We start from the raw sequence: 12080 nt of genomic DNA on the forward strand, positions 1-12080 counted from the left end.
TCCACTGGTTTGAACACTACTGTGTGTGTGTGCGTGCGTGTACATATATAGATAGAAGCCGTGCGTGCATGCATGTGTGTGTGCGTACATATATAGATAGAAGCCGTGCGTGCATGCATGTGTGTGTGCGTACATATATAGATAGAAGCCGTGCGTGCATGCATGTGTGTGTGCGTACATATATAGATAGAAGCCACAGACATTTCAGATGCCTGCATCACGTGTGTGGCAGGGTGCTACATTATACAATCATACCGAGGTGGGTGAAATGCTGACGAGTCCATGAACACGTGTCCCTTCAGCAGGGGAAAGGTCGAAGAGGCAAACAGTACCATCTCTGCAAAGCACTGATCACATCATCACAGTCTGCGCTATGCACTGTGTCCATATTGGACCGTTCTGAAATTAAAAACCAAAATGGAGATATTAATTATATACATAACATTACTGCAGACTAAATATCCAGTTAAATAAATATATTTTGAAATGCCCGTTGTTCTTGGGCAGTGCTGGTATTTAGCGATATATACCACAGAATGAATCTCCCGGCTATTTAAAAGTTCACTGATGCCTTCTTAAAAATAAAATAATAAAGACAAAAATGCTTCTGCAATAACTGTTATTCGCGGAAGGGTTGTGGGCGCGTTTATCCGTGTCTGGTGTTATTCATGCTTTTGAAATCTAAAAATACTGCCCTGGAATTTAAAGAAAACATTGCGCCGACATTAGTGAAACGTGTGTGTGAAATGCACGGCGCATTGTAAAATCTGGAGCTTGCAGCTGTTTTCACACAGATCAAAATACTACTTATCCCATAATAAGCGGCGGTGCATTAGACTGCTCTCCAGGAATAGCTATTGCCGTGCCGCCCCTGCAGCGACGCTGTATACACCCGGAGCGGGCCAGCCTCTGTAACGCCGCCAGGATCTCTCAGCACGCAGCGCTGCTCGTCTGGGCTCCAGGTTTTCAGAGAAGTGCATCACTGTTCAGCTCTCTGTAGAAACACAGTAGGAACTGCAGTCTAACGAATTGAAGGCTAGAGACCGTTAGTTCGTATTTTATCAGGACCTTTCAAGGGAGCCGGACGCAGGGACGTTCACTGTTTTATATTTCACTACAAGGATGTCTCGGGTTGCCGGGTTCGTGTGGTCTCTGCTGGTCACAGTCCTGTCCGCTTGTCAGGGTGAGTATTAGCAGGCCTCCGGGCAGAAGCAATGGTGGGCGAATGAATTAGCAAGATAACGGTGTAGCGGGACTGGAAATGCTGTTTCTAAATACGTTAATTAGGGTTAATAATTTGCAAAACCGCGCTAAGCAAAACACGGAATGGCTGCTGCGGATCTCATCAGGGAATTAAAACAGGCATTTTTCCCATTATTGGTTCATTTCAGTGGGAATTGCATTTCGACTCTGGTTGAAAATGACGTTACAACAACCTGACCTCTTCCACTAGTCCCGTGCTTAAACGTGACGGCAGGCATTTGTTTGTCCATGACGTCATTCATTTTGTAGGATGCGCAGAACGTTATATTATTATTTTTTTTATTCAAAACATTAGTTCGGGGGAGTTCGTCAACAATCACTGTTTGAAGTCAGTGGCTGTGTGTCTATAACTGCTATCTTATGTGCATTGGAAAACCGTGCATGTTTAAAACAAATATTTAATCACCGGTAAGTAAACTGGCCCTACAGGTGCAGCTGCCAGGATTGTAATTAATATACCAAAACGCGTCATTGCTTGCCGCCGTGTAGAGTCGCTGCAATGCGAGGTGGTTGTTTTTTTTTTTTAACCCCTCGGTTTGCAGAAGCCCTCGTGTTCATTCAGGCAGTGTGTGCAGGATTGCATTGCTGTTTTGCAGTGTGTGCAGGATTGCATTGCTGTTTTGCAGTGTGTGCAGGATTGCATTGCTGTTTTGCAGTGTGTGCAGGATTGCATTGCTGTTTTGCAGTGTGTGCAGGATTGCATTGCTCTTTTGCAGTTTGTTCAGGATTGCATTGCTGTTTTGCAGTTTGTTCAGGATTGCATTGCTGTTTTGTAGTGTGTGCCGATGAGGACTGCCTGTGGTACGTGGATAAGAACGGCACGTGGCACAATGGCTTCGACTGCCTTCTGTTCTCCTTCTGCTGTGGAAACTGCCACCAGCGCTACTGCTGCCTGGACCCCTTCCAGATGATCACCGAGAAGCAGCAGAAGCGCTGCATGCTGTTCCAGTTCAGGTAACGCAACACTGCCGGGCCCGTTAAAGGGAGGGTTAATATCGGGTGCGTTTAACTAACGTTTGTATTCCAACCTGTTTAAATATCACGTACTGTTGGCTCCCTGGAATTCTCGATTGCTGCATCTGCAGGGTTGGGGGGGGTGGGGTCGTTCAGACCCTGTTTGTCGGTTCTGCGTGTCCTGATGCTCGTGTTCCTCTCCTCCCAGCCCCGCCACCGTCGCTGGCATTGCCTCGTCCATCCTGCTGTTCATGGTGATCATCTCCACACTGGTCTGCTGCTTCATGTGTTCCTGCTGCTACCTGTACCAGCGATGGCAGCAAAGGAGAACGCCTCACCAAGGTACTGCACTGTGGGCAGAGCGCCCTGCTGGGCTTGGCAGGAGGCATGCATGGTTTGTTTAAACTTTTTAAAGTTGAAACGTTCAGGCTGACACAGCGGCAGCAGTCTACCCCCCATCTGAAGAAGGCGGGAGCCGAAACGTTGCAGCTGATTATTAAAACAGAGCGTCTCTTTCCACTTTATCAATGACTTCTTCCTGAAGTGTTTGAAGGGATTGCTGCGTGTTCTGTTGGGTCCAGGTTCTCCTGGGATTGAGGGCTGTTTGTTGGCTTTCAATTCTCTGTTCTCTCTCTCACCCTCTCCCTCTCCCTTTCCCTCTCTCTCTCTGTCCTCTCTCCTCTCTCCTCTCTCTCTCTCTCTCCCTCTCTCTCTCTAGCTCAGTTTTAAAACATTGTTTTCGTCCCTCATTTTGGTTGCTGTTGTGTTTTTCTTCTAGTGTTTGAAAGGTCACACTATGTCTTTTATTTTGGCCCAGGTCAGCATATCCAGATGACCAGTTACCCGAGAAACTTCACATTCCCAGCCCAGGGCAAACCTGCGGGAGGTCCTGATGGCCCATACCCGGGAGCACAGCACTACCACCCCGCCGCCATGCCCCCTCACTACCCCTCGGCCGCGCCCCCGGCACCCTACCCGCCTGCAGACCAGGGGTACGGATATGGAGTGGCAGGTGAGAGACTGCCCTGTAGTGCTGGCATCACTCGCTGCACAGGGCTGTGCTTGTCAATGCACCAGTCCACCTTAATAACATTCGGAGACGTGGGTGCCTGTGTCCGTTTGTGCTGCAAATAATAGTCCAGTTATCAGAATGGTAACTTTGTACAGTCAGGCTATAGTGCCTGTGCAGAAAGGTAGGTTTGACCAAATGAAATCCTACACATTAGCGCTCTGGTGTGTTATAAAGAAGTAACCCAATAGAGGGTTTCTATAAAAGGCGTAGGGAGACATAAAACTTCTGCCTGTTAATAGACACCGTCTTAGGAAAAATCAAAAAGACGTCTTCCTCCCTAACCGTGTGTCCGTGGAAAGGTTGATGTGTAATGCCATGACAGCCTTTCTGATCCCAAAGATTCCCAATGCAACATTTAGGAAATGAAACTCCCTGCTTTAAGTCGGTCGCTCTCTCTCAGGGATTGCAGAATTGTCGTCTGTTACTCTGTGGGTTTTGCAATGCAAACAAAACTAATCCTGTGCCTTTTTTTTTTTTCTTGACAGCCCCACCTCCCTACCCTCCCCCACAGTACAGCGGACTCTGAAGCAGCGCCCACGCAGGAGAAAGAGAGGGGAGGGTCTCTAGTGCGTTCAGCATCCCTGTACATGCTTCTGTAACGCTGGCTAACTTTGTGCATGCATTCTGTATCCTGCAGCATTTCATTGTGTTTGTCCTGAGCATGGGTGGTGCTAGGAGTCAGAAGGGACGGCACATCCCAGTGTGTTTTTAAACAAAGGGAAGTGTGGAGTGTGGTGTAAAAGACCTCTCTTTTGAAAAGGTAGAATGGAAAGGGTCTTCAAAAGCATTCTCTAGCTGTGCCTGTGAGATGTTTGTTTTTTTTTTCCTTTTTGTTTATTCATTGTGTTTAATGATATTCGAACCCTGATTCCCTGGTTGCTGTTTACTGTACTTTACTGCTTGTGGAATCCATTTGACATAGGCATGTGCAGGGCGTGATGTCAGACCGCGTTGAGCATTTAAAGCCTGTCTCGTAGATGTGTTGGCATGCACCTCATTTGGGAATGTTTTATTGAGCTGTTTCAACAAGCCTAGTCACTGCCTGTGCTGAATGCATTGCCCTGGCTGTTTTAATTATTAGTCAGTGTCTTTTATATTAAACAGTGTCATCTAGTGGCACAGCTGTGTATTGCAAGCACTGCAGTCTGAGTATCTCTGCAAACTATAGCTGATCTGACCCATGCTTTGTCTAGATCTGCATATGGAACTGAAGAGCCACTCCTGAGCTCATAGTCAAAGCACAGACTTTAAAAAAAAAAAAAAAGAAAAATGAATTGATTAATATCTATTTGCACTAATTGGCAGCTCGTAGCGGCTGCATAGTTCTCAGTTGAGGTGGAACCCTTCCTCTGCTGTTGCTTCTCTCGTTTGATTGTTTGTATAGAATAACATGATGGACAGTGATAAAAAAGAAAAAAAATGAAATTTTAGTGAATGTCTTTTATAAAAAATTAGAAATGTATATTTGTGTTTCAGTGGTCCCCCCCCCACCCCCCACACAATAAATGTTTCCCTCCCACTTCAGAAAGTCAACTTAGATTTAATGCCCCACCCTTATTAAATATATTTTATCTCAACCAACAATATTTCTCCATTTTGTGTGTGTGTGCGTGTTTTTTTTAAAACAGGCTCCTGAGCAAAACATTGTACTAGATTGTAATAGGGCATTAGAGATGATGTCATTGTGTCTTTGCAATGCTGTGTTGCACCAGGAACATTTTTTTGAGCTGTAGGTGTTATTACACGTGTCAGCCACTAGATGTCCACATGCGTCTCTTGCACGGCTCAAACTGCACACTGCCCCCCAATAAGTATTGGGACGTACACATAACAGATGATATTGTTTGTAGATGACACTCGCATTACAATGCATGTAAGGAAGTGACAGTGAGCAGAATTGCACAAGTGGATCTACATAGGGCTCCGTCCTGCAAATACATGCTACGCGAGACCATTGGAGGTAAAGCAGCTTCCATAGGAAATCCTGTGTTTCTGTCTGGTGATAGTCTAGAGCTCTCGCTGTAGCTACACACTGTGTCCGAGGCTGTCAGTAAGTCATGGATGTGCACAGGAAAACAAGCATTTCGTTTCATGCTGAAACACAAACTTCGATCACGAGGGGTCCTCGAGGACAGCTAATAAGCCATTGCAGTAAGGAGGCCTCTTGCAAACAAGACTTTGTAAATTGCCAGGGTGATTGCCAGCCAAGTTCGCAGCCTGTCTCAGCCCTGCTTTGCTTATAAAGCTGACCTCATGAACACATCATTTCTACACTGAAAACAGGCTGTTTCAGCTTCTACAGCTCTCCCTGCGTCTCGCTCCCTTCTTCCTCTGATTGCCTTTAAAAGGCTAAATGTTTCGGCACTAAATTTGGGCATGCAGCTCCTCAGGATTCTGAGCAATGTCCTCAGATTTCAAAGCTCCCCACTGCCTTATCTCATTTGCTGAGCTGCTCGCGATTGCTCAGCCTCTCAGACAATAGCTACAGACTTGGGCTGAGTCAATGCCAGTTCTGTTTTTGACTTGACATGAGTCCTGCCTTCTTCTTGCTTGGGCTGCTTTGTGTGGACACTTCAGCACTTGCGTTAAGGGAAATAAACCAGCACTGGGTTCTTTTTTTTGTGTCTTTTTGTGTCTCTTGATTGAGAGACAGACCTTTATTATTGAACAGGCTATTGGAACTACAACAGACAGCCAGCATGTCCAGGTGCAGAAGGCAAGTGAGTGAAGACCCAGATATTGATAATCTTCTGGCCGACCTCTCCCCCGAGGAGATGAAGGAGCTGGAGAAGGAGCTGGATGTGGAGGACCCAGACAACAAAGTGCCTGTGGGTTTGAGGCAGAGAAACCAGACCGACAAACACCCCTCAAAATACTACAACCGAGGAGCGATGCTGGACTACTGTGAGCGAGAAACCAAGAAGCTGATTGAGAGAGAGCTGTCCGTCGAGCAGGGAGAGGTGAGGCAGAGAGGCGATTGCCTTCAGTGTTTTAATCTATCAACCCCCACCCATAACTATAATGCAATCTGTTTTCACAAACTCTGATTAGCACCAGTCTGGGACTAGATAATGGTAGGCAGTCCAGGATTTGTGTTGTGAAAGCGATTGAATGCACAGTCAAATGAGTTAGTCATACTGTGGCTGTGGCTACAATGTACTCCCCTTAAGTGTGTTATTTTTTTACATGTTAAATATTAAAGCTGTACTGCTGTACAAACCCTGTGTCACCAAGACTTCATTTCACATTTCATTCAAAGATTTAAAAATCCAGTCTAATAAAATGGTGCATCAGAATGGTTCAGTACCATGAAATCTTTCTGGACTGCTGTGGGTTCTGAATTTGGTCTTGTGTTTTAAGACGCTCTCTTACCCCTTTGACTAAATCATAATAAAAAGTCAAAGCGTTGTGCACATTGGAGCCTCTCTGCACTCAAGGGAATAGTCACGTGTGTTTTAAACTTTATTCATAGGAACAGCCAGATCTGAATTGGCTGCTTGGCTTTGCTGGTGTCAGAATCTTTTCTTCTGGGCTTGGTTGAAAAATCCCAACGCTGTGTGAGATCTGAACACACAGGGTGTGGGTGGTAGTGATGCTAATAAAGAAACAGGGTTTGTTGTGTTGTGTGCTTGCGTAATAAACGTTTAACAAGGTGGTCTACGAGTGAGTTTCTGTAGCATTCCAAACTAAACGCACTTGGAGAAGCCCTCCTGTACACTGCTAGAAGGTGTGTGTGTGCGAAGCTGCGTGTTTGCAGGGGCTGTGTTTATACAGAAAAGGCTTTCCCTGCCCACATATTTAGAATGACATTTCTGTCGTCTTAATCATAAGCTGTAGTAGGATTGTGATCGTGTTGTGTTTGTTCATGACCGCTGACGTCTGTCTGTCCTGCCAGGACCGGTTTGAAATGAGTCTCATTATGTCACTGATCAGTTTAAGTTGGGTAACTCCAGTTTTAAGCATTTTTGCCTTTTTCTTTGGATTCTCAATATGGAAATAGAATCAGTGTCCTCTTGTGGAAACTCTGTGAAGCACGAGTGTCTCTCAGTGTTTAATTAACTGCTATTTGTTTTAAAAGAAGAGAAATAAACAAACCCTTGTTGCACATTGCCACTCCCCATGTGAGCTTTAGACTCGGTCCCGAAACACTTCCTGTGCTGTAGGTCACAAAGCCCGATTGAAGCTGGCTCGTTGGAGTCAGACTGCCAGGAAGTGCCTGGAAGCTTGAAGCAGCTGTTTGATCTGTTTCAACGTGCTCTGCTCCAGATCTGCGGCTTTAGTAATAAATACTTTACATGTGAATAGACACAAACCTTTCCATGATTTCACCAGTGTGTTACTGGAGGCTGAGCTGCATCACAGGTCTGTTACACCTCTCGCAGGTGACTGTTTTCTCTGGGGCCGGTTGGAAGTCCAGTCCCAGCTTGCTGTTTCATGAGACGCTTCTATCTTTTCACTGGCTGTTCAGTTTGTCCAAAATGAAAGAGTTTTTTTTTTTCAGAACCATCTCGCCATGAGCGTCGATGAACATGAAGAAAAAACACGATAGCAGTCTGAAAAAAATAAGAAATGACCACGAGAGTTTATACTGATGCCTGCTGTTTGATAGAGTCCGCGAGGCTGAACACCACGCACTGGCAACCCAGCCTCGTCAATGAGACATCAGAGCAGGTTCATCAGGGAACTGCCCAGATAAAACATACCCTGTGATACTGTGTAAAAACCCTATGGCATCCTGTCATACACTGCAGTGTGACCTGCAGAAGCTGTTGTGTTCTTGCACCTGTGCATGGTGTTAGTATACATGGGACACAGTTTGCATCATTAAAACCCAGGGCAGTCCTCAGAATGAGTACAACACACCCCTCGATAGTAGCTTGTAGCCAATATTACTCGATGTATGCTTCCTGTTTAAATCCCACATCTCTTCAGAGCTCAGAGCTAACTGAGGATGTGAAATATTGGCTCTCATTTCTGTTCATTCAGGGTCTCTCTCCCCTTTGAATGACTGCAGCGGTCTCTTCATAGTTCAAGCCCCTTTGCCCCTTAGCAGCAGCCACCTGCATTGGGAGAGGGTGACCCATTGGCAGTGTTCAGGTATGCTGACTGTCTGAATACGTATGAGATGAAACCCTCTGCCGTCAAAGCAATGAAGTCAGGTTGCGAAGCAGCTTCAAAGGACATTTTCACAGGTCTTATTTTTATGGTGTTAGCATTCGTTCCGAGTGGGTCCTGGTTGCATTTTGAAAGGCTGTGTTTGAAATATTGTTTTTTGTTATTCTGTGTGTTCAGGAACTTTGTGTTCTGAGCTCAGGAGCTGCTCAGGAAATCCAATGAAAACACTGCGGCCGCCCGGCCGTATGGTAATTGCAGAGCAGAATCCAGGCTAGGAGAGGAACGGCTGCTTTCCTGACACACCCTTGATCCTGCAGTCTGCTGCCCTGCACTGCTAGTTTCTGTTCTCACTTCCTTTTAAGGAAGGGTATGCGCGCTTGGAGAGCTCAGTAACTCTGCACACAAACAAAGATGCTGTTTTCAACGAATTCTTGTATTTTAAACACACCCTGGAGGAAAAATTCCAGCAATGACCAGCACGACTACCCTGGTCAGAGCTGGTGGCCCAGTTTTCAACTGGCCATACTGGTTTTAAGACACTCCAAAGCTGGTTAGAGGCTCAGTTTACAAGTGTATTCATGATTCTCATGACTGGAGGCGAGACTTTCATGCAAATGTATTTAAAATAAGAACGTGTTCAATGTATTTGTAAAGCCAGAGAGTGTTGTGTACCTGCTATAAAATCAGCCCGGTTTAATGTACAGGCTGGATTTCCAGTAGCGAACGTGTGATTGTTGGATTTTCAGCAGGGACAGCAGCTCAGGCTGTTAAGAAAACAAGCTATAAAATATATAGCGTTGAAATAAAGCAGATGAATGCATTACAGAACCCTGTGGTGTCAAGTTAACTCGTAACGCAGCTCTGTTTCAATGAACCGCTGCTTGCGTATTCACAAGAATATGCTGATCTGAGTTAACCAAGCAGTCTACATATAACTCTACTAAACAGGAGCTTACCCTTCAGTGTTAGTGTGGTGGCTTCGAAGAGCTTTGTCACGACACATTTACCAGAACATCTTCGTTTCTTATTGTTTAGGAAGAACCAGACAGCAGGGAATCCAAAGACAGCAAGCAGGAAAAGCCAGCGGAGTGCGAGCCGGGGAAAGACAACAGGAAAGAGGATCGGCTGAGAAGAATGGACCGGAGCCGTGAGGAGAGGAGCATCCGATCATCCAGCAAGGAGGCGGAGGAGAAGAGCCGGCAGGGCACAGAGAAACCAGAGAAGGACAGCAAGACAGGGAAGGAGGAAAGAACAGCGACGAAAGAGGACAAGAAAGACACCGATGAGGAACAGAAGCGCGTGGAATCCAAAAGCAGAGACGAGTCCAGCACCAAAACCTCCAAGTCAGAAAACTGCCCTGCTGAAGATGTGATGGACAGCCCTGTAAGCAAACTGAAAGAGGAGGAAGAGGAGGAGAAGAAGGAGGAGGAGGAGGAGGCTGCCCCCAGCATCTATGATGAAACCCTGGAGAAAATCCAGAACAACGACCCCGAGCTGACCGAACTCAACGTGAACAACTGTGAAGTGATAAAGACGGACATGCTGATCCGCTTCTCCGAGGCCCTGAAGACCAACACCTTTGTGAAGGTCTTCGCCTTGGCAAACACTCGGGCCGACGACCACGTCGCCATCGCCATCGGCGCCATGCTGAGGACTAACAAAACCATCAAGAGCGTCAATCTCGATTCCAATCATCTCACCAGCAAGGGCATCTCCGCCGTCATCCGAGCCCTGCAGTCCAACTCCACTCTCACAGAGCTGCGATTCCACAACCAGAGGCACATCTGCGGAGGCAAGACGGAGATGGAGATGGCCAAGATCCTGAAGGAGAACTCCACCCTGCTGAAGCTGGGCTACCACTTCGAGCTGGCCGGTCCTCGAATGACCATGACCAACATCTTGAGCAGGAACATTGACAAGCAGAGGCAGAAGCGACTCCTGGAGCAGAAGCTGGCCCAGGGAGAGGGGGAGAAGAAGGGCTCTCTAGAGGTCCCCAAGGTGGAAGGCTTTAACAAGAGCTCCCCCAGGCCATCCCCGAAGAGCTCCCCTCGATCTTCCCCCTGGTCCTCTCCAAAGGTCACCCCAAAGAGAGAGGGAGGACCCCCTCCTCCACGGGGGGGGGGGGGGGGGTCGGGGGGCGAGGGGGAGGGGGTCGTGGGGGCCTCCACAGACTCAACGGGGAGAACCCGAGGAACTCCCTGAGCCCCATCTCTGAGAGGAAGCTGGATGGGTGCTCCCCACCCCCTGCTCAGGAGAAGAACAAGCGCGACCAGCTGCTGGCCTCCATTCGCTGCAACAATAAGAAGGGTCTTAAAAAGGTAGGGTTTGTATTGAGAAACGCTGAGAGAAACTCCAATTCCATGACAAACATTATGACTGCAAGTCTCCAGCCCTGGGGTGAGCAAGGGTAAGCTTACATGAAATGCAGGAAAGTAACCCACAGTAAAGGTCTCCCCCAGCCATTCTGCAGTCCAACAGAATCTGTACACTATGCATAATCTTTAATAATGTAAAGACTGGTAAGAGACACGTTTTCAGTTTCTATATGTAATCTGAATCTTGATCAGACCTTGAATTGATATTCTGTAAACTGATCCCAGCTCAGTCTAGACCTCTGAGAGAGAAGCGGATTAAATAATTGAATAAATCGGTCATGCGTTCCCATTTGCTGTTGCAACCAAATAAAAATACAAAACAGCTTTCAAAATCTGCCTTTATATATCAATACACGATAACATTAAAACAAACAAACAAACCTTTATGATCTTATTCTTCATAATCTGTTCCTTCACATTTGTACATAAACTGAGTATTTCACTGGATGTGTAATTCATTTTCCCAGCTGGTGTGCATAATGAACGGCACCAGTAACCCGTGCTTTTCCACTCTCTCTCCTTCTCGCTAGGTTGAGGTACCGAAGCTATTGCGATAAGGACAGGACATCTCAGTGACCTTGAGGAGATTGCAACCCTCAATTCATCTTCATGACTCTTCCAACTAGACACCAGGATGCAGTCTCGCCACTTCAGAAATGCAAGGGTCTTTGTTCACACGTCTCACTGCACTCGAGAACTTTGATCTGACTTGACGGCTGGTCTCAGCCTGGTGTTGGCTGACTGCGGTGGATTCAGCAGAGAGATTCAATTGAAAGCCTGTTGTATTGTTAGTCTGTTAGGCGTTATAGTGTAAGCACTTGTCTCTTCTTGGCTTTGTGTGTGGGTTATATACCACAATATGTCAGTGGAAGGCTGTTGAAATGTATGCAGGAGGTCTGCAGGAGGTCTGGGATGGGGTGCAGTCTGTCTGGAAGTATAGTATTCAGCAGAATGCTAAGAATATTCCAAAGATTTGAAACATTTTAGAAGGTGGGAAAGAATTGTTTTTAATGTGTGAGCTTGTGGGATTGGGTAATCATTTGGGAGGCTGTGTTTTAGAATATTAAGTGGGTAATATTAAGCCAAATAGAAATACCTTTTTCTTACAGTTGAAATGTCTTATGTACAGAACACATAACAAGGCGTTACCAGTCCTCTAGTTTTGTACCGTTTGCTTTCTTTATCCTTCTCATCAGATGTCTTGTATATTAAACTCTTTTATATGCATTTGACGAGCGGGCGATGATGTATTCAGGGAGAGTGGTCTGAATGGGTACAAATGAGCGCTCCAGGTAACAGAC

The 12080-nt window shown here is 46.3% G+C and overlaps 2 protein-coding genes across 2 annotated transcripts; both read left to right on the top strand.

The window, feature by feature from the left end:
- The first annotated feature begins 337 nt into the window (after window positions 1–337).
- LOC121300093 (protein shisa-4-like) lies at window positions 338–4866 on the top strand. The gene is made up of 5 exons (XM_041228489.1): window positions 338–1183; window positions 2040–2217; window positions 2426–2559; window positions 3035–3229; window positions 3775–4866. Exons 1-5 carry the CDS (start codon window positions 1123–1125, stop codon window positions 3813–3815), a joined length of 609 nt encoding a protein of 202 aa, XP_041084423.1. The 5' UTR covers window positions 338–1122; the 3' UTR covers window positions 3816–4866.
- A 952-nt stretch (window positions 4867–5818) lies between these two features.
- On the top strand, window positions 5819–12006 carry LOC121300095 (leiomodin-1-like). Its single transcript, XM_041228490.1, has 4 exons — window positions 5819–6249; window positions 9440–10533; window positions 10575–10722; window positions 11310–12006. The coding sequence occupies exons 1-4, from the start codon at window positions 5989–5991 to the stop codon at window positions 11334–11336; spliced, it is 1530 nt and encodes a 509-aa protein (XP_041084424.1). The 5' UTR covers window positions 5819–5988; the 3' UTR covers window positions 11337–12006.
- The last annotated feature ends 74 nt before the right edge of the window (window positions 12007–12080 follow it).

This window comes from Polyodon spathula, chromosome 25 (genome assembly GCF_017654505.1).
Source record: "Polyodon spathula isolate WHYD16114869_AA chromosome 25, ASM1765450v1, whole genome shotgun sequence".
In the NCBI taxonomy this organism is placed as follows: domain Eukaryota; kingdom Metazoa; phylum Chordata; class Actinopteri; order Acipenseriformes; family Polyodontidae; genus Polyodon; species Polyodon spathula.